Source organism: Anser brachyrhynchus (assembly GCF_964034855.1).
Source record: "Anser brachyrhynchus genome assembly, chromosome: 9".
Taxonomy (NCBI): Eukaryota; Metazoa; Chordata; class Aves; order Anseriformes; family Anatidae; genus Anser; species Anser brachyrhynchus.
In genome coordinates, this window is record NC_137703.1 from 13,480,361 (window position 1) to 13,507,689 (window position 27,329).

General features: G+C 36.2%; 1 protein-coding gene across 17 annotated transcripts in view; it reads left to right on the top strand.

Annotated features, from left to right (window-relative positions):
* The window catches only part of DLG1 (discs large MAGUK scaffold protein 1), a 167,075-nt gene that overhangs the window by 108,469 nt on the left and 31,277 nt on the right, over window positions 1–27,329 (top strand). For 10 of the 17 annotated variants that reach the window (XM_080604855.1, XM_080604863.1, XM_080604848.1 and 7 more), the window contains 9 exons: window positions 7–60; window positions 3,235–3,285; window positions 4,270–4,394; window positions 5,748–5,917; window positions 6,600–6,736; window positions 8,322–8,466; window positions 15,067–15,193; window positions 16,801–16,957; window positions 18,135–18,237. In XM_080604855.1, the coding sequence (XP_080460981.1) occupies window positions 7–60; window positions 3,235–3,285; window positions 4,270–4,394; window positions 5,748–5,917; window positions 6,600–6,736; window positions 8,322–8,466; window positions 15,067–15,193; window positions 16,801–16,957; window positions 18,135–18,237 (1,069 nt within the window). Of the gene's footprint in view, window positions 1–6; window positions 61–3,234; window positions 3,286–4,269; window positions 4,395–5,747; window positions 5,918–6,596; window positions 6,737–8,321; window positions 8,467–15,066; window positions 15,194–16,800; window positions 16,958–18,134; window positions 18,238–27,329 lie in introns of all 17 variants that reach the window. The other 7 variants (XM_080604854.1, XM_080604847.1, XM_080604858.1 and 4 more) reach the window with 1 other exon arrangement.

Consider the following 27,329-nt stretch of genomic DNA (forward strand, 5'->3'; position numbering starts at 1 on the left):
TTAAAGGCAAATCCCCCGCCAGTGCTGGTGAATACAGATTCTTTGGAGACTCCAACATACGTAAGCCTACACTACCTTTCAATTACAACTTCAGATAATGTTAGTTGTTTAGGTCTGTTGTTACTGATCAAAAAAGCCTGTTTTACCTCTCTTATGATATGTGGTTTTGTCAGGTCTCCTGATGTTTATCTAACTCCTTAGATAGCTTTTTATGAGAAAAAAAATCTACTAATGAAATAAAATAAATTGTAGATTGTACGTGGAAGGTTCTGTGTGAGTACCGCTATGTGACAGTGCAACACAATGCAAAACGCAGTGTTAGGACCCTGAACTTCTGGAACCTCAGAGAATAATCCGTATCTTCAGCTGTGTTGGCAGATGCTTTAATATTTAATGTGCCATTTCCGTTGCACTTCTCATAAAACACTTCTCAACACACTGGCCTTACTAAAGATTTTAGTGCTCTAAATGTTCATAAAAATTGTTGATTCTGTTGGAAACATTAAGGTAATAAGTGTGGCTATATGGAGGCCAAAATTTGTGTTTGGCAGTGTATGATCTGTGCTAAGAGCACCACTGGCAGATGGTCTTCAGAGGCTTTGGAACATATGCAAGTTTGACATAGGTTTCAGATCTGATTTTTTTTCCCTGTACCTTCCTCTTACAGTTACATATGTCCCATTTGTTGTTTTCCTGAATAGTGTTAAGGTCTGTACTAGTTACTTTATATTGAGTTTATTATAGCAAGTAAAGCATAGATTTACTTTTTTTTTTGGCTGTACTTAGCAATCATAAAGAACAAGAACAAATCTTGTTACTGTCAAAAACATTAATAATTTAAAGTTGCTAAAAAGAAGCTGTAGTAGATCAAGACAGGCAAAAGCGTGAATTAACAGTTTAAGTGGAAGACAAACGATTAGTACAGTGACGTAAATGGCTCATTTATGAGTCCTGAGTATGAATAATGCTGACTTAATAAAAGATCACAGCCGAAGTCTGCAGTGCCTGGCCCTTTTACTCATGTGACACAGTTTAGAAAAGAATACCAAAGGTGAGGTGTCTGTGCACACACAAGCTAAATCAGAAAGACAAATGATTAATAAGAATGTATTCACGTTTCAGAAGGCTTCATCTGATAGAATCCCTTGTGGGATGGTAGATAATAGAAACAGAAATAGAAAATAGGCCTAACAGAACAAAATGACACTCAAAATTACAAGCTATCTGACTTACCAGTTTGCAGTGAACATAAAACAAATTCACTCATAGTTATCTGTAGTTGAACCTACTATGTAAGCATAGGAGCTAAAGGAATATTCTTCCAGGTTCCCATGTAGGTAATGGAATTGTTCAGTGGTATGTAAGGTAAAATCACAGCTGTGAGGTAACTGCATCATGAATCTACAAACCTTTAACTGTTAAAGCTTTTTTTCTATTGGAAAACCAAGCCAAAACAACAAAACAGAACAAAACAAAGTCAGTGATGAAAAATATTCAAGAACACAGCTCTTGTTAACTGAATTACAAGGCTGCTGAGGAAGTACACCATCTTAGAACTCAATTTGGGTTGGGAAAAAGACACCAAGAAGCATATTTTTTATTCTTTGTAAAAACAAGCAAGCAGACAAGGAAATAGAAACAAAACTAGGATGGTGACGTATGAAAAGGTTAACCATACCAGCAAAATTAACTCTATTACAACCAAAAGACTAACCAAATTGTGCTGAACTGCTAATAATTCAAAGCAAAGTGCTGGGCTTCTGTTATGGCAAAATGACTGTACTTGTGTAGAATGCTGTAGTTTCTTTTATCCAGGAGAAGTCCCTGCAAATAGTGTGTGGCTCCACAGATCCTAGATGCCTTCAAAATTTGCAAAAATAAAATAGGACTGATTTTTATCATTTTGTGTACCTTTGCTCCTTCCTGCCTGTGCTAAGGTTCAGTTCACTAGATAAAATCAATTGAAAAGTGTATAAATAGTAATGAGAGGGTCTGGAGAAAGGACCTAAAGTAAATTACAGACATGGAGATCCTTCTTTACTCCTCTTTATCTAGAATGTATTAAATTTGGGTTAGAGTTAGGTACATGGAAATAGATTGCTTACATACATTAGGGTTGGCATTTTTAACAGTAATGAATAGGGAAGTTATTAATCATCCTTGTTTATTAAAAAAAAAAAAAAGCCACCTACTGATCAATCATCTTCAACCACTTCCCTGGCGTGATGTAATTCTAGATGGCTGGTTCGGTTAGCACATGTCGTTTTTGCAGATAATAGTTCAAAGACTAAGCTAACTTAAGCCACTGTGATTGAGAAGTTTTTCTTTGGTGTTGGTGTAGAAACAGATCTAGTTTCATGTGTTCAGAAGGCCAAGACCTCTTCCCTTTTTAATGGAGAAATATCACGTGTTTAAAGACACAGTATCGTTTCCATTGAACAAACTATTAAGGATGTATCATTTTTGAGGTACTGTGCAAAGAGGAAGATAATAATCTGTTATGTCTGGAATGGATATGGTGTGTGTTGCAGTAAGGGTAGATATAATTAGAGATTAACAAAACTGTAGTGAGGCATACATGAGCCTGGTACTAGAGAGCCTGTAAAAGTTGTGGAGGACAAGGCTTCCCTTTGGATCATGGCTTACTTCTAGTATTTGTATTTTTTCTCATCTAGCTTCATAAAATATTTCAAATTCTTTTGGTTTTGGTCCTCTTGTAATGTGTTGGTCTTTAGTATATATGTAATGTGAAAAATGCTAGTAAAAATGTTTTTTTTTAAAGCTGCTTTAGAAGGGTTTTATGCATTTCTAGTGAGAAATTGTGCAAAGCATCCATCTTTTGATTTTTCTCTGCTCTGGGAGGAACAATTGTTTGAAAATATTGCTCTGATCTTTTATGCAATTTCTTCTCTACCCTACAACCCCTTCCTTTTATCTCACTTCTAACTTGCTCAGGTTGTATGGCCTGAAGAACATCAAGAGCAGTTCTTTCTGGAGGTCATCAGTAGGCTTCTGCTGTGCAGTATCCTTGTAGAAGTGCTCTCTGCAAAGCTTTACATTTAAACTAACAGGAAAAGTGTCTGCTGCACGTACAGAGTGGTGTGAAAATCACACTTCTGAGCTCACTGGTCAGTGTGTATCAGCTGAGATGTGATGGGAATGAGCTGCCTGCCTAGCTAAGTGTGTTGTATCAAGTGTAAAAATCCTCTAAGTCTCATTTCTGTTTCTTTTTAGGTCAATGGCACAGATGCAGATTATGAGTATGAAGAAATTACTCTTGAAAGGGTAACATGCTAAATGTCTTCCTGTACTCTGTTTTCAAGTGGGGCTTGTAATAGATAAATATGAAAAATTAACCTATTTTGATATAGCTAAATGGCAATTTGAAACAGTCCTTACTGTTTTTCCCTTATGTATATTTAACCTCAATATACGTACTTTCTGGAGCAGTTTTTATTGGTATACTTGACCATTGATAGTAAAATGAGGGAAGAATTTTGAAGACATACTGCATTATAGGTTATTATCTAGACTTGCAGAAAGTATTAAAAAAAATAATTTCATATATTACCAGACGTAACGGGCTTTATTTATATATTTATACAAACAAGTTTTATTATATAATGAGATTCAGGCTTCCAGTTGAGATTACAAATGATCATATGCATTGTCATACGCATTGCTTTTTTAAGGTTTACAATGTAAAGATCTATCTAAGTTCTCTTCCTTGAAATGCGTTACTAACAAGGAGAAATTGTTGTCTATATTTGATGTCTGTACAGTTCTGGTCAGTACTGAGAGGCTGAAGAGGTCTTACAGCTGATAATAAGGGCAGGCAACCTTTGAAGAGAAAATGTCAGTGGGTCTTTGTGTCTGTAAGGATATATTACATTACTTGAGATTTTTTGTGAAAAAACAGTGAGGAGCAAATATTGATATGAACAACTTCAAATACGTAGCTCATTGGAAAAGGAACTTTCTCTCTAGTTTGTCAGGTTCGCTTCAATAAGAAATGGGGTGAGTTTGCATCTGCAGCTCTTACAGTGATACAATGACTTGTCCTGCCTGCTTCTGTAAAAGCAAGTGTAATTACACGTCTTACATAGAGTTCCATATATGTATTGCGAATACTTACATATAGTATATTGCTTAAAATGTCTTAATTTTTATCAGTCAGTTTTATGAAATTTTAGTTTTATATTGAATCTTATCTATATATATTTCCCCCCAAAAAAGAAATGCGTAATTTTTTTTCCCCTCTAACTTTAGGGAAATTCAGGACTTGGCTTTAGCATTGCAGGTGGCACAGACAACCCACATATTGGGGATGATTCAAGTATTTTCATTACAAAAATTATAGCCGGGGGTGCAGCTGCACAGGATGGAAGATTACGGTATGATGACTTTCTGTATCGGGTTACTAAATGTTTATTACTATTTTTTCTAACAGGTGATAGAACATTTTCTGTTTGTTTCAGTCTATATAATACATTGCATTTTAAATAAGTTTATCTTGCAGAAGTAATTTGTACATAATGAAAACTGTTTGGACCATTTTTTAAATTCTTTTTTTTTCAACCAAGAAAATCTGCAGCAGGGTGAACTTCAGTGAAATTTTCATTTTTTATTTGGTGGTATAAACTGATTGTGCTGAATGTTCTATAGTTCCTAATTCAATATACAAAGGAAAAGCTTAGATATGTAGGATAGTTAACTCCTGGTTATTTATGTGCAGGTTTTCTAATATGCAAGGTCATTGAGCTTAACAGCCCTCTTCTGTGCTTGGTATAACTATGCTTCAATTTTGGAAAGATGCTGCACATCTTCAAAAGCCATGTGTTTGTTTAAATTGATAGAGTACTCCTTCTCTAGTATCCCCCATTTTCTTATTTAATCTTGGGATGATACTACTTTACCAGTGCTGGCATATGGTAGCAAGTGATATTTGCAACTTAATTTGAAAGGTACTGTTAAAGTTCATAACAAATTGCTTGAATGAATTATTTTTAGTTATTTTTAATCCAGTGCAGTAAACTCCCGTATCACTGTGTAGAAAAAAAATTAAGGTGATCATAGGATCAACTTTTGTTTTTTCCTCTGTTGTGTTGTCGAGAACTTGCTTCTATCATATTTGGTGTCAATGCCTGATGACTGTAAGCTTTTTAGTCTTATTAAGCTTATTTCAAGACTTCATTTTAGCTTGTTGGTCATTGTCAGAAGGTACATCTGGCAGAACTCAGTGACAGGTGGGTCAGGCATTCTACTTAGTGTAATGAGAGCTTCATAATACTACAGCAACACATTAAATGGAATGGAAAGCTGGCACTTAATCAGCTTGTGGAAAGTAGGAAGGGAGTTTGACTTGTTCATAGCATGGTTTAAAACTAGTGAATTCTTATTGTATGATGCCTAATTTTTTTTTAAATTCTTTTTTACATCTCTAAATTAAAGGTAGTTTGTATAAAGCCATGTTCAAAATTCTATCTTGTGTGTTTCATTTAGAGAGCATCCCCTTCAGATGGGGACAAGATATTCCATTTACATATTTTCTAGCTATCTTTGTTATATGTGTAAGCACTAATGACTAATTTTAGAGTATTGTCTTGAATCAATATAGTTTTGAAGCAAAATCTATGTATCTTACTGTCTTAACACTAGTTTTAGTGTATTTTAGATAAAATATTAATCTCCTAATGTGTCTGCTGTGTTATAATGTAGCAGCTGAACATGAATGTTGCTGTCTCTAGGGTTAATGATTGTATTCTACGAGTAAACGAGGTTGATGTTCGTGATGTGACACACAGCAAAGCAGTTGAAGCATTAAAAGAAGCGGGATCAATTGTACGATTGTATGTCAAAAGAAGAAAACCAGTCACAGAAAAAATAGTGGAAATAAAGCTTGTAAAAGGCCCTAAAGGTATGTAGGAAGTCTAAAATTTCTGTTTCACAAGAAGCATAAAGATGATGATAAATTTCTGCATATTTTTTTCAAAATAACACCGCAACTTCCATGCGTAGTTCAAGCAGAATAATGAAAATTTAGACAGTGACTTCTCAAATGCTTCTGAATTTTCTTCCATGAGTGTCCTTAAACTATTCTTGTAGAATGCCTGTTTTACTTTCAAATGATAAAAATGTGTTGCTGATACTATTTAGTAATTTTCACGTATGTTATAAACAGGAGTAAAATATTTCATGTGAATGACTTAGAAAGATTTTTGAGAGATTAAAGAAGTTCAGATAAATGTTCTTTTTGTTTCTATATGCAGACATGTTGGAAAACAGTTCTTTAAATACTACTGGCAATGCAATAGCTTTGCTATGTGCACCCTTCGCAATGTATTAAGTAAACAATTTAGGTTTTGGTTGTCAGAACTTCTGTAAATGTTGTAGTTTTTCCAGAACTTTCTGGAACATCATGGAGTTCACTTGGAAAGACATCCAGTATTGCTTCAGCCACAGCCTAGTATTTTTATATATATAAAAATGTATGTATGTACATACACATAAATGATGCAAAGAGCATTATTATTTGTACAGTAATTTGAATCTAATGAATGCTAAAAGGTTTCTTGAGTAAAAACTTTATCTTCAAGCAGGTCTTGGTTTCAGTATTGCTGGTGGTGTAGGAAATCAGCATATACCTGGAGACAACAGCATCTACGTAACCAAAATCATTGAAGGGGGGGCAGCCCATAAAGATGGCAAACTTCAGATTGGAGACAAACTTTTAGCTGTAAGTAAAAGTGGTAGGGTTTTTCTTTAATGAGTGTTCGTTTTTACACCCAGTAAGGACATGATTCACTTTGTGGTTAAGCTGCTTGCCAGTGGAGTATTATTTTGCAGAAATAAATATTAAAAAAATAATAATAATAAAAAGTCAACATCATTGATTTGCCAGCAAATCAATGATTAAAAAAAAAGTCTGCAGTGCTCAACACCATTTTTTCAGGAAATTTGTTCCTCAGCACAGTGTATCGTGTAGAATCAGTATTAAGCAATCTCTTCGGTTTCTCATGGCTGCTATTATTTGTCTGAATCTGAGTGACTGGCAAGTAAACCAGCACACAACGGGATTGTTTTAGTCACTAATGTGGAGATGAGCTTGTGTATTTTGCAGAATATAACTTTTCTGTCTGTGTGTTTTGATTGTACTGCAGTGTACTACCACTGTACTGCAAAACAACTTTTCAGTCTTCAGAAGTGGCAAGAATTGGGATTTTTTTTTTTTAAGTAAGTCAACAAGAGATCTTTGGGAAACACAGATGGTAATAATACATTTAAAATATGCAGTAGATTTTTTTTCCACCACAAATAACAGAATTGTAAAGGTTCGGTTATTTTTAAATTGTCTGTGAAGTTAAATTTATCAAACGATAGAAAGTGTCTTTGGTCTCTCAGATTCATTACAGGGTGAGCCTTGTTTTCCATGTAGCCTGGAATTATTTGTAGAACTTATTTTTCTCTTAGAATATGGAAAGAGGGGCAACAATTCAATTTACTAAGGCTTTGTATTAGATACTAATTGTTAAAGTACTTATTTTCTTAACTAAATGCTGCTGTTTCACGTTAATAGCAATAGTCAGAAAATCTATTGCCTCTGAAGTTAAAATTATTTCTTGTTACTTGGGATATGTCAGTCACTTCTGGTTCTTTCTGCTGCAGTTTTGACCTCTACCTTTGACCTTTGGCAAGAGTGTGTTACCCATTACAACATCTAAAACTTACTTACATCATGACAAGATCAAATAGTTATTTTTTCATATTAGAAAAACCTTTCTTCTGGTTAATGCTTACAGTAACATACAGTGTCAGTGCTGTGATTATGGCCAAGTGTATCTCTGTGCCTACAATATAACAAGAATCAAAAAGTTTGCTTTTGTGCAAGCAAATTGACAGCCTGATCAAAAGAGAAACTGTAGGTTTAGGCAAATAATTGAGGTAGCATAACATAGCAAGAGAGTATTGGTCATTGTGATAAGCAGTAGTATCAGCATAGCTTTGATTTGGGTTGCTGGAAAATGGGTTGGTTTTGTTGTTGTTAACTTTTAATATAAAATACGAGAGAAGATTGAAAAAGATTCGCTGCTTTTCCAATGCTACTGTCAATACAGTTTATTATAATCTTTTGAGGAAAGACTTTTTAAAATATTTTACAGCACTAAAAAGCATCTTTTAAATAGCTTGACCAATTATGTCTGCAGCACGTGAATCATAATAAAGACTCCTAATGCTAGAATGCTAGAGTGCTCCAAGAGATTTCTGAGTGACCTATGAAACCTGGCATTTTTTTGCGTTGATAATTTATGTTTAATCTTTAGGTGAACAGTGTTTGTTTAGAAGAAGTTACTCATGAAGAAGCAGTGACTGCCTTAAAAAACACATCAGACTTTGTTTATCTGAAGGTTGCAAAACCCACCAGCATGTTCATGAATGATAGTTATGCCCCTCCTGACATCACAAACTGTAAGTTCAGCTTGTCTTTATGACCTATTTTTTTCTTCGAGGCTTTAATATACACCATTTTAGTATTTAAAGTTTCAAGCTCTTAAATTAGTTTCTGACTGTTGTAAAAAATCGATATAAGAAAGATCGATTAATCAGGAAAACTACGCAAAGCAGAATAACGTCCTAGAGCTGGTATGTTGAAAAGATGGTAATAGTGGTAACCCTTTGACTGTTTATGACTACTGTGTCCTTGTCCTAGTGATTTGGTATTTCTGATCATTTGCTGATGAGTGCGAGGAGATCGCAGATGCCTAATTCATATAGAGGATGTGAATGCACTCTGTAGTTCTGAACTGAGCAAAAGCCAGAATACTGTTTCAGGTGGAAGCTAGTGATGTTCTAACCAATTTTTTCTGTTCTACTGTTTTTTCATGAGATGCATGTTTTTGAATAAACTAGACTCGGGGAGGAAGGTCTTGACCTTTAATACCTGCAAAATTCCATGTTATTGTATTCCATGAACGTATTGTGAAATTCCATGTTAACTTCATATGTTTCAGTTTTGATATAAATGTTGGTAATTCAGATGAAAAAACAATGCATGCTGCATTAAAATAGTTACAGGAATTTCTTGGTGATGTAAGGGTCATATTTATGGGAGTTGTGGGGGTTTTATTTGTTTTTTGTTATTTTCTTTTTGTTTTTTCGTAAGTCAAATATCTGAATGCAGGAAGCTCAGAGTTGAGCTACAATGTAAAGAAAAATTTAATATACTTTGCTCATTGTTTCTTCAAGATGGTATTAACATTTGGTGTTCAGAAAAAGGAATGAGAGTGATGAAACTTTCTTTCCAAGACTGAATAAACCCTGACCAAGCTGGTCTTTTTCAGTGAGCTTAGTAGCTGTACCCTGTGACTTAATGGTTGCAGTTTCTATACTGGCAAGCAGTGATGTGACTAAAGGCTCCTATGTCTTAGGTTGAGAAGCTGATAGTTTTTGCTGCTGTTTTTCAGTTATCAGCTGTCAAATCTTGAAGTGCATGCAGTCTTCTATGTAAATAACTGCTAATTAGTTCCACAGTTCAGGTACTGAGTGGATTTTTCTTGTAAGTCCTTTAAATGAAGGTGGAAGCAACTCTGGCAGCAACTGCAGAAGCAGCTCATCTCAGATAAATACTGCTGTTTGCTGATACAAATTCTAGTGCTACAGTTAAACACTTAAAATATCAAAAGGATTTACTTTTGAATAGGTAGTAATAAATTGAATATTGTGAATACATTTTACTGTTATATTGGAAAATAAGCTTTTTTCTATTAACCCAAACTGACCTTTTGTTCAACTTCTAATTCATTCAATCTAGAACATTTTTTCCTGTAACCAGACATTCCACAATAGGAGCGAGAAACCTTTTCCTTACTCTAAAGGAGAGAAAGAATTTTCAAATACATACCTGTCTATTTAATCTGATCTCTTCCCATAAGCTGGTAATGGGGGAGAAAGGAACAATGAGTCATTTTAGTGTTTTTATTTGTTTGTTTCACTGTCAGCTGCAAACAATTGATGTCATACTTAGCCCTGATTTGTTCAGATAGTGGAAAAAAGGAACACTTTTGAACTGAAGCACTGATTTAATCTAAACCATTATATAATAAACAATAATAAAATACAACACAGCAAAAGGACTGTAGTACCTTAAGCCTCATCTCACCATGTCGGTGATAGCTGCAGTAGCTTTAAATCTATTCATAAGCCTATAGAATTGCAATTTGGAGCTAATTACTGTTTTTTTTGTCTGTCTTATTAAAAGGATATTCTTGAAGACACCATTCAGAGATACAAAACTGATTTTCTCCATTTTATACAGCCTTTGTTTTATGGTCATCTGTGATCACTGCTAGAAGTTGTATACCTTTTCTAAAGGCTTAGAGTAACCTTGAGACAGGTGTGGTGTGATTTTTTTAAAAACTGTTAAATAACTGGAAATAAGTATGTGGTTTGTCATGGGCAGACGTTAGTTGGCAGTATCTTCAGTTTGATTTCTGTTGCATTTCAAGTTTAAGTAGGTGAGATCAGACTGCTGAGATGCTCAGTCCATGCAGAAGCAGAAGTTATATTTTCTCTCTGACTGGAATATAATATTCTCCTCGGGGTGATAATTCTGTTTTTAAATTCATACTGTCTGTATCAATAAGTACTTTTAAATAAGTATTTATTCTAGCAGTATGCATAAGGGCATGCTGTAGGCTCTCCTCTTACGCAGAGAATAAATTTCTTTCAACTGATGGATGAGCTGGTGACTCAGTTCATTGAAGGTAACTGCATCATAACGTAAAGCAATGAAACTCTACTATATATGCCTAGACTGCTTAGTGCCCAGAACTCCCCATTGTTTGTTTGTTTTTTTAAACAAACACTATCAAAAACATGTAAAAGCATGATGCACAGTACCTGTTGGCTTGGTACTTGTACTGTCTGCAGAACATGCAGTAGATTGCTCATGATGCTAAATTTTCTGAGCATGATAGTTCATTCAAAAGTCCACGAAACACCAAGTTCAAGATCTGGTTGTCTTTAAAACTTTCTGTCTAAACTCTGATCTAGTTTACTTATAGGGCTGTCTCAGTTTCTGTGATCATGGTGGAACCCTGTATTTAAAATGGAGACATAAGGGTACTGAAGAACTTCTCGAGGACCAGGTTCTCAATTGTCAGTATCTAGGTTTTCCATAAAATTTGTTTGCTTTTAGAACTTCTGTACCAGCCATGCAACAACTTGGTTTTGTCAGATGGTCTGATGGTCAAAAAGATGAGACAACGCTAGTTAACATCCACACAGATAATCAAATCATTTGAAATTTGATGCATCTTCGGTGTCATTAGTGTCTAAATCCAGGGATGTTTGATGAAGAGGTTTCTGAGATTCTGATTTGTGGCTGTGTTTATCAGGACGAGTACAGATCCTGCCCACGTATTTCTTTGTGTACCTGGGGCTGAAAATTGACCTCAGTCATTTGATGTTTATCGCAGTAAGTGAAAGGCTCCCAGCTGCCCGTGGGGGGGAAACTAACATTGAAAATCTTGTTAAAGAAGTGCTGGGGCTGTTTGAGACCAGAGCATTTAGCAGGGAGAGAATGTGGAAAAAATGGCTCATGGTGCTGTACTGTGTATGGGCAATGAAAGCTTGACCACAGCCCGTGACAGTCTGGAATAGCTGATTGCTGTGCCTGTTTCTCTTTTAACCCTTCAAGTGTAGATTGCTAGCTTATACGGTTACAGTAAGATTCATTTTCTGACTCGGGCAGAAGGCAGTTATGAAAGATTGTTATTTCTGGGCACTTTGCCATTTCCATACTGTTCTTCTATGTAGCATCCAGTCTCAGAGACAGAAAGATGAGAAATTCCAGTATAGGAAACATGGAAATTCAACCAAAACTATGTGCAGAAGAACAACAGCACTCTAGGTGGTCCAGACCTGTGGACCAATGCCATCCATCTGGCTACAAACATTGATATCTAAACTGCCTTGTGTGTTTGGTAATCATAACTAACAGCCCTCTGTAGTAAGCTGTGCTCAGTAGGGAGTGTAAATTACCTCGGTAATCTGAGTAATCGTCGATGATTAAGTGGATCCTAGAAGAAATGTCACATAACATGTTGGTATAAGTGCAAAATATTACTAAGAAGGTCTAGAACTCGCTATTTAAAACCACCAAATTTAACTTCAGTGTGCATATTTGTAGGATATCAGAGTCAGACAAGTGCCTATGCTTTGTCTGAGACAAAGATGACTGTATAAGCCTCCTTTGAAGAAGTTGATGATGCAGTTTTGACTCCTAGTAAATATTAAATTATTTGTCCTTTGTGTGTGCACACATTTGGTACAGTATTTCCATCATGCGTTGAGAAATAGAATAGTGTAAAGTAGGGAGTAATCTATTTCCTCACTGGAAGCATAAATGCCTTAACCTTGCTTAAATGGCATACGTACGGGAAGAGGAGAATATGTAATAACAGTAAATTACAATGAAGTTTTAATTTTATTTCCCATTTTAGAGATCGTACTTGTGATTGGTGTCTTCGGTTTGCAGATAATAGGAAAATTTTCCATTTTCCTTCTGTGCAGAGCACTGTAATGTCAAGTGTGGGGGGGTCGATTTGGAAATGGAATTTCTCCTTAAGAGTCTGTGACTTTTCCTGTCAGAAACAAGTTAATTTAATGCATGTAGTTTTCTGTGCATCCAAAACCCAATTCCATTATCAGCTAATTCAGTAATAATATTTACTTGGAAATAGAATTTTAGGCCTGATTTGGAATTCAGAAAGTGATGGCTTCCCTTTTATCTCTATCATAATCTTTGTGAATGTTCTTCAGGCATAATACCTAGCTAAAATAGTTTGTCCAAAGTTACAGGCGCTTTTTTTTGTTGTTGTTCCAGGAACTCACAGAGAGCCTTTTGTGCCTTGTTAGGTTGGCTTCTACAGTACTTTTTAAAAGGACCTGACTTTTCCAAGCATGTAGTGTATGTAGGATTTTGTTAAAGGATGTAGCCAGTACTGACATGGAGTAGCCTGCAGGTCTGAAATAATAAGCTGTTATATGGCCTGGTGGCTGAGTTCTAGTTGCATGGTAAAAGGGTACAAGATTTTGAAAATATGTGGTAGTATTAGGTGGTCTGTATGTTTCTGAATATGGTGCAGCTAAAAGCTCTAAGAATTTTAAAAACAAATGAAAAGCACTGGAAGTCAATGAACAGAAGATTTGTTATGAAAAATGTAATTACTTCCTGTAAGATATACATCATTTTAGCTGCCCCTTATTTGTTAAAAGCAAGTGTAGATTAATTTGGTAAAATGGGAAGATGGCTTTTAGGCATCGTTCATTTTGAATAACTCCAAATTATCTGGGAGTTCTCAACAGTGAATGCATTTGATTATACAGTTTTAGCAAAAACAATGTTCTCCCTCTGCTGTAGACCCCATGAAGCTGACTAGGGGAAGCTCCGTTTGGCTGCTGGGTGGAAGGGGACAGACTTTTTGCACTCAGATTCTGCATTTTGCTGAAACCACTGGTGAATCCGGAACTGTGATACCTAAAAATTCCGCTCAATCCCAGTCTAGAGCACGTAGCCCACTGAGGGTTGGTGTGTCTGAAAAGCACGCTTAATTGCTTTAAAAGCACTAGCTGGTAAACTTCATAAGCTGTTATAGTGGATTTTAGTGCTATTTGAAACTCATTCTAGAAAACTCCTCTATAGTGACAGAGCTTTTAAAAGAACAAGAAACAATCTGATGTGATAGCTGTTGTTCTATATGCGGAGCATTAAGGTCTGTAAGGTGGTTCCCTGTCTAGCTGAGTACCTCGGAACGGGACCGTTGGTCGGGGTAGCAGAGTGTTGGTGTGAAGCGACGTGGTTCTCCGTATGTGGACCTCACTGGGAACTCACAGTTTTGCTAAGAAGCTAGACTAACACAGAATCAATCCAGAATGGACTGAGTGGTTTGAAATCTGGCTATGTAGCAAATCTCTCATGTAAAAATACTCCTGATGAAGTTTGCATATGACCCAAATGTTCTGCCAGTGTCTTATAAGGAAAAAAGAAAAAGGAGAAAATACAGGTCATTTCTTCAGAGCAATCTGTCTCATGTCTGTTTAGTTGAACCTGGGGTTTTGGTGGAAATCCTCAAAGGTCAGGCACCACATCAGACACAGCAAGCCAGTAAGAGTGAAGAGAGTATGGCAACTTGATAATTATGTATCTATAAAGTGTCCCCAACCCGTGTTCAAACCTCAAAGCTTGAAGCACTCACACCAGGAAAAAGGTTTTTAGTTGTAAAATGTGCTTTGTAATAGGAGACAGTGGTGTGATTATGCCTATTGAATGAACACTAAAAATTGATTATATTTCCAAGTTTCCTAACTTGGAAATATAATGTACCCTTTAAATTACTTATTGGGACAACTTTCCTGGCATTGTCATGTATTTTCCATCAATTGAAATAGTTGTGCTAAATTTTTCTAGTACGTGTGTTGTCAAACAGCTAAAACATAAGCATTTCATGCACAGGACTTCACAGGATTCATGGCCAGTTACACAAGAGGTTAGACTAAATTCTTATATTACTCCTTTCTGTTTTTAATCAGAGCATCTGTGACTAAGGCAGCTGATCCTTGCAGTACAATTACTTTTTTTTCCCCAAGATTGTTTATCCCTGCTGGTAAATTGATGTCTCTTACCTTGATGAATAGGAGGTAGAATAATCCTGCCTTTGTTTTTAGTGTGTGCTGTTGGCTTAGCATATACTAGCATTTCTACCAGCATTTATGCCTTATGCTTTTATTTAAAGATGATTGTGTTCAGTGTATAAGAAATGTAACTCCCCTCCTTGTTCAGACCTGATCATCAGAATGGCCTAGAGTATTCTAGAGATTCTAGGATGCTCTGTATCAAGAGCATTAAAAGAAAGAGGTAGGCATCTTGACACTTTTGAAAAAGTGTAACACTGTCTTATTTTTTTGTTGTTGTTTTTTAGAAGAGGTCACATAGAATACTTCAAGACTTTCAGCTGTTCTTTTTCATTATTGTCTTAACATTTGTATTTTTTTTTTCGTTCTTTGAAGCTTATTCTCAACCAGTGGACAACCATATCACTCCATCTGCCTACTTGGGACAGTCCCTTCCCCCAGCATCACCGGGGCGTTACTCACCAATTCCCAAGGGAATGCTTGGAGATGATGAGATTACCAGGTAACGAATAACTAAAGCTACATTAGTTAAGCAGGGAAGCTCATGAGATACATTGGTGAGCAAAATACTTGTGAAGATATTTCAAAAAATAAACGCGTATCTTTAGTTTCTTAGCACTTGTAAATACTGGTGTAAGGAGCAAATTATATGTATATATAGATATATATTAAAAGATAAACATGGTATCTTGGAATAGTATTAAAATCAGAATGTCCTGTCAAAATGCTTCATGAGTAATTCTGTCTTGCTGACAGCATTGCTGATCTTATGCATGTATAGCTTTTTGTTAAAATTACTGTAAAGTGAGGTTTTTATACTTCTTTTGAAATGTGAACGCTATTCAAAGAAGGCTTTAGGTGTTTTACTTGAAGTTACCTTCCTTTCTTCTGCTCCTTCCATCACTAAAAGTCTTAGACGTTTTGAATAATACACCATTTATTTGTTCTCTAACTGCAGCACGTTTATTAACGTGGTATAATGATCCAGAGCACCTAGGTGTTCATGTCATATATTTGTGATAAATTAGCACTTGGAAAAGATGAATCTAATAGCTGATGGGGGGGAGGGGGTGAAATTTAGGAATTTGATGCTAAATTAATCTAAAAGCTAGTGCAGAAGTGAAGCAATTATAAAGATCAGAATATATGATCTTTTCATTTGTTTTGGAAAAATGCAGCATCTTAGTTTATCCTATAAATAAATAATTAATGTCTTCAAATACTTAATGTCCATTAATTGTTCTTTAGTGCTCTCTAGTGATTTTTTAAATGCAGTGCAAAGTTGCTCTGTTTTATTATTAGAAGTTTTCTGTTTCTGAAATCATCTGTGCTTTTCTTCTATTAAGTAAAATAGCAGATTTTTGGGGGGAGGCTTTCTGCACTAGAAGTTGGCTGGCCATATCTAATGAATCCATCCTTTTAACTTGATCAACATTTCTTCTTTTAGTTCCTCATCTGAGCCAGGAAGCCAGGAATGGAACAACTTGGTTTACATTTAACTTTCTCAGTTGCAGTTGCTGCAAATAAATTACAAATGTATTTAAGAATGACATAAATTCAGATTTTTTTTTAAAGGGTTTGTGTATAATTCTTGAACTTGTCTTTGCTATGTTTGCTTAACCAACTGGAATGAAATCAGAGCAGCAAGGACATATTTTTCATTATTAGCATTTCCATTAGAAGTTGTTCTTTAAGTTTCAGAGAAGGAGAATACTATTTTGTTACTTCTTATTACCATTAGATGGAATAAGTCTGTCAGCTATACTGAGGCTCTTGAACAATATGGAAAGTCGTAAATAAAGACATGTAGTGCTGAACAGGCTTGTAGCATAATAGGAATTTGGAGTACATACTAATGGCATGTTCAGTTAACGAGAGGGAGATTTTTTTGTTGCATCTACAAGCAAAATTTAAAATGTGGAAATATGAGAAGCTATTTGAAAATCTAAGCATTTTGGGGAAGAACAAAACTGTTTGTAACCTTAAATGTGTAATTTTTGATATCTGGATTTTCAATACTTCTTTCAGACGACTTAGCTTTTCTAATTGTTTATTTTACTTTTATTCATGACTTTTAACCAAGATTTGACATCCCTTTCTTTGATTCAGGGAGCCTAGAAAGGTCATCCTGCATCGAGGATCAACGGGTCTTGGTTTCAACATTGTTGGGGGAGAAGATGGAGAAGGAATCTTCATCTCTTTCATCCTTGCAGGAGGGCCAGCAGACCTGAGTGGAGAGCTTAGGAAAGGCGATCGTATCATTTCTGTAGGAATCCTTGCTTCTTTTTTTTTGTTGATGTTGCTTAAATAAGTTTTCCCTTCTTTTGATACTAATGCTAGATAATATGATTTAAGTGCAAAGAATATCTTTAGGTAACCGAACTAAATTTGAGACAATGGAACAATTGCCAATATATTTCCCAAGTATCTTTGAGGATTTTAGTCTGCCTCAGTTTCTCATCTGTAATCTGATAAAAATGACACTTTCCTATCCCAGAGAGATTTTTTTTTCAGAGTGAAAAATTGCAAGACATTGTTATCTTAGTTTGATAGCTGAGGATTATGTGTCTAAATTGAAAGAATATAGGCTTCAGAAATAAGCCTTCTAATAAGATGGACATGCTTGGCAGTAGTGTCTGAAAACTGGTGCTTCACTTCTTGGATTAACTGCTAAACTTCCCATTACTCTTACATAGACCCATCTGTTAGCTGTCTGAGGGCTTTTTCTATATCAGTACTGAAGATCGTGTGTTTCTTCTTGAAATGACTTAAGTTATGAACAACAGTTTCTTAGGACTATTACATTGTGGTTTGGTAGCTATTTAAGAAGAAAAAATCTCTCTGCCATTATTAAATACTGACAATAAAGCACATCTTTATTTTAGTTTGCAACAACAGTGAAGAATGTTGTTGGAGACGTTTCTGCTTCAAACATTTTTCTGACACTTCTTAAAATTGCTGTATTGAAAACAACTAGACAGTTTCATGGAGGGTTAGGTCAATCACTGAATGTTAAAAACAGTGGTCTGTAGGCACACTTTGGCTAACAAGGTCCCTGAAGTCCTCTGGTAGAAAGGTGAGGTGAACCACCACAGAAAGCAGCATTTAATGCATGTCCTTAATAAGAAAGAAAAAGAAAAAGATTCTCTTAATCAAGAGAATTAACCTAGAGAATATAAATTCATGAAGTGCTATACTGTAATTATTTAAGCATTTATTAGCAGATGGGTATTTGTGACAGAGGATTCATTGTCTTTGGTTTTCAGTAAAGACAAGTAATCCTTGTTTGTATTAACTAGCTCGTTGTGTTGGAAGTGGGGAAGTCTCACAAGGCATGGAAACTAGTTTGTATCCAGTTAATCTTCATTAGTCTATATTCTGTAACGATAATGATAAACACAAAAATTTATTTTGATAAAGAGGATTTTTTGTATTATTTGTAGGTAAATGGAGTAGACCTGAAGGCAGCAACCCATGAACAAGCAGCAGCAGCCCTGAAGAACGCAGGCCAAGCAGTAACTATTGTAGCTCAGTACCGTCCAGAAGGTAAGACAGTTGCCATAGACATTCAAGTTTCATTTCTGTAGTTTGAAACTCAGATAATTTAAAGTGTCTTTCCATCCCATCCATACCTAACCCCCTGTCTTGAGCCTAAGAGAAACAAATAATGTAATAGATGTTGACACATACCTGTTAGCAATAATCGCAAGCGGCCACAGTGGAATATGTGCAAGCATTGGTGTCACAGCTCGGTATGTTACTTGCTCAGGTCATGTTCAGAATTTTGATTTCTCAGCAAATGTTAATACTGTCAGAACATGAAGGTTAAGCTAATAAATCCAGAATTTAATAGAAATACCACGTTATTACTTATATTTCATTACTGTCTAGTTCCTTCTCTGTGTTGATTAAGATGACCTGAAGAAATCAGGTTTTCATTCCTCTGTTTCATACTACGCTGGTATTTCTATTTATCCAGCAGTTTCTTCTGACTTGGATTAGACTGCTGTGGATGGTTAATAACCATCCTTGTGGGTTCTTCAGAAACCAAGTAATATCCCCTCATCCTAATGCACATATTTGTCCTCTTGTATTTCTATAGCAAGCTTTGAATGTCTTTGCCTATTTGAGACTGTAAAAATGCAATAGTCTAAAATGATACACATACCTTGAGTCTGTGACGTTGTATATTATTGTTATACATATAAAAAGATGTTCTTGTTGTCTCATTGTGAACTATGATGATCAACAGCTTTCTACAATTTTACTGATTTGGATAACATACCACTAAATCTTGTTTGCAGTGACTTTGTCTGCTTAAACCTTAACAGTCCTGGCAAGGGGTAAGTGTAAGTGTTTATCAGGACTGGACGTTGAGCAGGACTGCTACCTTCATCAGAAGTTGTTAGATAGCTGATTGCAGCACACTTCTCTTCATTTTTTTCTCTTCTTCCGTCATGTTTGTCATATCCGGTCCTCACTGAGTCTTTGAAGTGTTAGTTTTCACATCTCCCTCACCACCACCAGCATCAACATCATATCATATCTCAGCCAACCCAGGAACTCTCAGTAATAAGGCCAACTGCTTTGTTTGTGTCTGCTTCACGGTCAAATCCCTGCAGCCAGTCCATATGGTCAATACCTGTATTGTCTTGTGAGGATGTGCATCCTGTTCATGTATTGAATCTGTAGGTTGTTCTGTTCCAGGATTGATCAGCATTTGTTCTAGAATATTTGCTTGGGTTTTGTGTCATAATTGTCAAATATTTCTGTTGATATGCATTTGGCCTATCCTTTATCAATTTTTCAGTGTTCTCACAGGTGAGTCAAATTGTTACACTTTCTTGCTCCAAACATAAGAGTCCCTCACCTTTGTAAGAAATAAAGCTTGTGCTTTTTATTTGCCCGTGGGTCATCCTTTTGAGCATCTGGCCACTTTTTTTGTACAAAGAGGGTGTTTTTGGTCACTGTTTTTTCTGCCAAAAAGATATTATGAGATGTGGTTTCTAGTACCAGAATGAATGTTTGTCTTGTAGAACTTATCCCAAGAGACAAGCACTTTATCTTTCTTGCCAAAAAAGGTATCCAGACTTCATTTAAAAGAAGCAGTTTTACAGTTCTCTTTTTCTGGTACTCATGATTATAAACCAATGGATCCTTTCATACTCTGGAAGTTGGAACTCTTTTCCTAAAAAAGAAATAAGAATTTGGATGCATCCTGCTCTTTCTGCATTGGAAAAAAACAGCTTTCTTCATTACTGCTTGTCCAAGGAGATAACTCATTTTCTTGAAACATGTTTTGAGGTGCTTGACTGATGGAATTTTGAGTCATTGCACAGAGGTTTGCCTAAAGCAACATACGCTTGCCTTTCTTAGAAATTTCTCAACAACTGTCACTTGTAGGCTTCAAACCTAGAGCTGTACTTACTTCTTCACGATTACTGAAGCATTCACAACAACACTGCATGCAGTTGAGCTGCATTGAGTGTGGAGTTCTCAGAATTATAGGGCCCATTTGAGAGGATGGATGCGGAAGAGGCTTCTTGAAGCATCTTAGATTATAGACAGACATCTGACATTCAAAGGAAGTTTTTTTTTTTTTTTAATTGTTTGGTTCACATGCCTGTCTTTCTCTCTGAAATAGTACTTTAAGTTTACATTTGGAGTGAAGATGATGGAAGCATATTAGGTTTTACCTTACCCTTTTGAAGTACACCACAAAAGAAGAGTGTATCTTGGAGACTGTGGTCCCTTGTAGTTTGGAAGCAACCTGAATTGACACACGGCCAACCTACCTCAGAGAGCTCTAGCTACTAATATCTGACTTTGGCATCTCTGCTGTTTTCTTACTTGTTGAAAGAGGTTGAATGAAACTCCAGCTGTCAGCTTCTTTCAGGTCTGGTGTAGGAAGTAATTTGAATCAGATACTCACTGTTCATAGCTTAGGGATCGGTGAAGAGAGTATTTCCTTAAAGGTTTATATTAATTTATTAACATAGGAAAGCAGTGTGGTTCAGATTTGACTTTTCAAGTAGAGAATATAATCCTGGCCATACTCTGTATTTGATAAAAATGCCTAAGTTTTCTGAAAATCTTCAAATTTCCTAAATTATAGTACTAATAGTCTCCTTTTCCCCTCACTTAATTCACTTGAGTTGGAAAATGATATTTGTATAGCTCCAATTTTTGATTACGTCATTCAAGAAAAGGTTAAAAAGCATTAATTTGAATAGTTCATAAAATTATTGTTCTTGGGTGTTTCTCAAATGTCGTCATAAAGATGAAGCACATCAGCTATAACTGCTTGCATTGCATGTGTGTGTTATTTATATTTGATTGCAGCAGGAGTTCAGTAAAAGATGCTGACAGCTAGGGCAGATCAAGGAGATTCTAGACATCCATCAGTGCTCATTATAACTGGCTAAATAGATTCAGTATGATAGGAGCATTTGGAAGACACTTGGGACCAGCTCACTTCATTCCCTGTAACTGTATGTGACAGTTTGTATGTTCACAGATGTGGTGGGAAATGTTAATTCATGTTGTAACATCCCGCAACATTAGCTGTATCAGAAATGCCCCTCTTGTTTTTCTGCTCTGGTTTCTTGGGGGGGGGGGGGGGGGAATAACAAAAAACAAACAAAAACCCTTTGCAAGCAGTTCTCCCATAGAAAAGCCTGAGTAGGCTATTTTTAATAAATAAGTGAATAAACCCCTACCATCGAAAGGGTTGAATCATCTATAGCCCAGTCTCTTCAAATCCAGTTAGACACCAGTTTAGCAAATGCTGGTTACTGGACTTGGGGTAGGATAACATGGCTGTGAGTTCCACTGGAAGTGAACCTGTAGTAGTTTCAAAGGATGCAACATTGCTCCAGTACACAAAAGCCTTTTGATGAGCCCCTCTCATTTGTAGAGGTTTCTGAGCCATTACATTTTGCTGTTGTCCCCTAGCTCTGCAGAGAGACCTCAGTGCCACAATGCCTTCTCCCTCTTTCTGTAGCTTCTTTGTGTTTTCCACAGAGATAGGATGGCAAGTAAAAAGTGCGGTATTGAGAGGAAGCTCTAAGATTTATGTATATCGCTTATGTGTGTCAATTCAGAGATGGTCACTATTACAATCACGCTACATAGCAGTGATAAAAGAACTTGTGCATCTGAGTGCTTGAAGGGAATGTAGTGAGGAGAGGAGCAGCAAGGGGGGAGTATAGGACCGTCCAGAGATGTACGGCCTTTGGAGGGCTCTGTTTTTCCTCTTTGTCCCATTTCACGTGGACACCTCCACTTCTGTTGTTATGTCCAATCAAGTTACAAGGTCATCTGAAACACTCATATTTTGAGGATAGCATAGTAATACAGGATTACTTCAAAATTCAGAATTTCTGGAAGGTTAGATTTTGCCATTCTGAAAAGATATAAGACACCAGTTGCTAATACGCACATCTTCCTTTAATTTTATTAAAGGAAATATCAGTGACTCTTTGTGGACCATTGCAAAACATATTTAAGATTCATTATTTGGATCCAAGCTCCTGATACCTTGTTAGCCATTTTTAAGGTGGATTTTCATGTATTTTTTGTTTTGAAAGAATATATACATCTACTAAAAATAAGAATCAACTATGAAAACTTAGTATTTTTTTATTCTCTTGTGTCTGTAAAGCAAATGAGTCAAAAGAAATAAGAATGCTTTGGAGCAGCTTACCTTTCAATGCCCAGTATTGACCTAATTTTTCTGTTTGTGACACTTCATCTATGCACTGTTTTCTAGTGGCATTTAAAATAGAATAATGAATTTCTGGGAAAAGGTAGCTGTTTCTGTAAGCTAAGAATTTTACTGAGCATTTGTATTGAAATACAAGTATTCTATTTGTAAAAGTCCACCTTACGTTGCATGAAGCCAATTATGCTTTTGCAAAACTTAGTTGTCAGTATTTGTTGCATATCAAGAGGATGAGCTGTACTCACTTTTTGGTGGAGTAATATCAATGGTTGTAACCAAAGATGGTTTGAAAGATCATCATGTCCCAATTTCACAAACTGAAAAAAATATTTTAAAATAAAAAAATAATAATGTTTTACCCTGTTTTGGGGTATATGATCTCTAGTCATCCAGTCCTTTTCTTTCCATTTGTTTTGTACATGGTTTTACTGGTTTGAGTAATCCAGATTAGTCAATTAAAGTACCTTTAAAATCTGTCGCACTAGGATTAGAAGGAGGTTTCTGCTATAAATAGTCTTGATAGGTAACACTGTAAAGAGGCTTACTGATGTTTTAATCCTTTAAAACTTCACTTCTGCTCTTATATACAGTAAATAAAATTGTTAGTCTTTCTTAAAGAACAGTTCATCCTTCTACAACTTGTAAATGTGTGTTAAACCTTCAACATTTTTGGTAAATTCACTTCAGCAGTGGCAGTGACATTCCAAATTGTGCAGGTTCTGTGGAAAGAGTTCTATAAAAAAAGGCATTGCTGTTTAGTTGTCTGTTTTGAAATTTGATGGCCTAGACTTTTATTAATGAGGTTCAAGCTCCTTAGGCATCAGAGTGTATGAAAGCCACCAATAGCACTTGCAAAGCAGTGTGGTCTCTCTTGTTGCAAGTTAATATAAAAAGACTAGCATTGCTGCATAATATCATCTCTCTCAAAATGATTTGTGATGTTTTTAATGTCTGTGTATTTTAATATGCAACTTCACAAATATTTTTGAGTGGTTGTAGTAAACAGGTATACTCCATAGGCTCTTCTGCTTATTGTCATTCTTACTACAGTCTGTAACAAGAACAGATAGGCAAAACATGAATAGTATCTATGAATTTATTGAATACCAGTGTAGATAATCAAGAGATGATGGTAGTTCATTACTAGAGCTCAAAAATATAACTTCACTCCACTGTATGCTGTGCCAGTCCTGCCTCAAAAACTTAGAACTGAAAATAAACAGAAGGTCAGTACAAGGTCAGAGTGGTGGCTGTCCTGACTTACTGTCAGGCTCCATTTCTCAGTGTGTTTGCAGGCAGTGATAAAGGAAAATTATGAGTATTCTGAGAATGCAGAGGAAAAAAAGATACAAAATTCTCAGCAGATTCCTGCCTAGACAGATCCAATGGGGCCCACTAAAGGAGGGCTTTCTGCAGACAGATGGTAAGCAAAATGCAAGGGGCATACTTTTTTTAATTAAAGTGAACGTTCTCAGCTCTTAATGGGTTCAGTATATGTAGGAATCTATACTTCTCAGTGCTGTGCTACCATCTGTTCCCTCTACACACATCCATGCTTTCAAGAATTGCTTTTCCTTCTATACTATTTATGGAATCTTCCATCCCCTGTAGTAGTCTGTTCTTTTATTCCTCTTTGCTAGAATGTGTGTTGCAGACCAAATTAATTGTCCTTGTAACCTCTTCGCCACCGCCACCACCACCACCCTGTTCCCCTGCCTGTATAGATACTCACCATGTATCTGTTTATCCCTTTCATCTTGTTGCTCACCAGATGGGCTGTCCAGGAGAGTTACACTGCTCAGACCTTTTCTCTGAAGTTTTGTGTTTTTTTTTTAAAAGTAAATGTTGATGTTGAAAATGTTGCAGTTTTCTAGGCAAAATATCTTTGGGGGCTGGAGACAAGAGGAATCTTCCAGGATTTCCTAATCTTGAGGGCAAGGTATCACTCTTCTTACCTTGTTCTCATAAGCCCTACATATTTGTGCTTGGTCAGTAAGAGACACAAGTGCTGAGTTAAGATGATCCCTTTGGTTTCATCTAGTACTTTTGCTTTTATGTTTTTTAGCTAAGGAGTTTCTTAATAAATCATCTGTGTTTGGTATACCCATTATATGAAGTCTTTCATTAGTGTAAATGTGTTATTACTTCTCTGCAATTGGTTAGCAATTTTTTTGCTTAATAAATAGTAATCTATTACTTCAGGGATTGATCAAAAAAAAAAAACCCAACAGGTGCTTCGGTGGTTTTCTGGTCCTTTAGTAATGAAACAAAATTATGTTTTGTATATATCACAGTTGATACATGCACATCTCACATACAAATTCCAGTATGTGGAACACCAGCTGTTGGTTATTGATATTCCCCTCGTGCAGGGCATGTATGACGAAGCAACTGGGGCCAGTCTTCTGACTGCTGTCCTGGGATTACTTTTCTATGGAGATGGCATCAGTTCTCTTCTCTTTCCTAAGAGATCGAAGGTGCTAAAGACAGTTGATATCCAACTCTTCCAATCATGGAGTTAGAGACATAACCTCTCCTGGACAGATTAGCAGACCTCACACTTCGCTTTATCATACCCAGTTTGAACAAAGCCTGGACAATGTTATCCAGTTCTCAAAAGGGTGTAGATCCTTTTGGTGCCAAACTGGTGCTGGTTTTCTGTGGCTATCAGCCATTTTGCTGTTGTCTTATTTTCTGTCACTGGCATTAGTTTCAGTATCACTGTATTTAATATCAAACTTTCCAGGAGTTTAAAGAACAGAATCCTGTCTACTTTTCAGTTCCAAGCTCAAAGATTTTATTTGAGGTATCTTATCCTGTTTCCCCTGAAGCCTTCTGTAAGAGGAGCACAGATTCTTAGCTTGCCCTATAAAAAGAACACAACAGATTCCATCTGCACAGTGTTTAAGTTTTTACGAAATATGCAATGCAGACCCTTCTCAGTCCCAGCCTTTTTTTGTTGTTTTTTCTTTTTTTTTTTCTGTTTAGCTTTATTGGTGTAGCCAGAGCCTCTCTGTAGAAACTGTTCTCCTCCTTAGTCCTGCAGATGTCCCTGTCACGTATTCAGCACTTATTTCCCAGCAGTTTTGATGAGTAAGGTTAGATTATTCTAGAAAACTGCAAGTGCAGCAACCTGCAGATAATACATAAGATAAAGCAGAATTAAGCAATAGTAGAGAACAGCCTCCCCTTCTAACTGTCTTACATATGTTATATGGGTGGAGATTTTTTTTCAGCAGTTGAAAGGTGACAATTTAAAAGAAATTTGTATTTTTTTCCAGTAGATATTGCAAGTAACTGTAGATATTTTCAGTATTGAACTGGCTGCAGCACGAGACAATGCTTGGATTATTTAATATTTCCATGCTTACTTTCCTTTCATGAAGGGTTAAAAAAAATAATAATCTCACATGTCAGAAATCCCTGCTACCCTTCTTTTAGTGTGTTTGAAGTTTAGAGATTTAATCTTTCATGAAGAACCAGGTGTAAAAGACTTAAAAGATCACTTTGTGTGATATATGTATGTACTTACTTATTTTTTAATACAATTGCATATTCAGTCACATACACATGATGGAGCTTCCTTGGTGGCCAACCTGGGACTGAAATGAATTTTTGCAGGAGCCAAAGAACTTTTCTAGACCTAGCTGCCTTTGGTCCCAGGTTCAAGACACACCATTCTGCCAGTGACTACTTTATCAGACAGAACTGTATTCATTTAAAACAAGCATCTCTACAGATGCAGAAGTATCTATATCCACCTTAGAGAGGACAGGGGAAGAGGGATGGATTTTGCCAGTTGTTAGCGGTGTCACACAGTGGAACACATTCAGAGCTGCAGTGATATGTGCTGCTTAAGAGCCTTTACAGAATTAGTATGGTTTTCCTAATGGGAATCTGGAAAAAACAGAAGGAAAATGCAGTGCTGTGGCCAGCATCAGAGGAACAAAAGTCCCTGCAGTGAATTAAATTCTGCTCTGCTGAGTACCAGAGTAAAGCGCAAACCATCTGGCTAGCTGCACTCTCCAAAATGAGCTCTGTGATAGTTCCATGGATTATTTATTCTTTTGTGATCAGTAAGAACAACAAAGTTAATAAAAGAACAAGTGCAGAAACGTGCATAGGTGAACATCTGAGAAATTGAGTAGAATATCTGCTGCAGAGTGAATGATTTTTTTTCTATGATGCAAGCTGTCCTAGGAGTATGGGGTTGTTAACTCTAAGTATGTTCTGCCCTATTAATTTATCTGTTGTTTTACCTGGAGCAACTAAATAATTTGGAGGGTAAGCTATGTTTTAGTCAATAAATAACAGTGTGTTTAAAAGGTTATGTTTCCTTTGCGATGCAGTGGTTTGAATTAATTTTCAATGAATTGACAGGTTAAAAACAACAACGAAAAATCTATTCACAGTGTACTTAAGTGATTCTTTAGGACATCAGAAAATCTTATCTAGGCAGCGTTCAGTCTCATCATAAGGACGAGCACCACATTCTTCCTTTCCTTGTGACTTGGCTTTGTGGCTGTTCTGAAATGTTCCATCTTGTGTGGGGAGAGAGACTAAAGAAAAGAAGGAAATTATTTTTTCTTTTTGGCCCACCCTCCCCTATCTTCAGTGCCTCGAATTGTGTGAAAAAAAGTTTGGCTTGTCTCAGTTTTGTTCCTGTGTGAACAAATGTGTGAATTTTGGTATGTCTCCTGATAAGCAAAGAGCTCGCTCCCTAGCTGTTCCTGTAAAAGGAGTCTGTTCCCATGGAAGTCAGTTACACAATTTTCAGCTGTGAAAGGGAGACAGCACCTGCTAAACAGGAGTTTAATATGAACCTGTACATTCATATAAATGAACTGAAGATATGCGGCTACTGTCTGAAATCTTATTTAGATTATTCCTCACAAAAAGAGACTGTCTCAGGTTT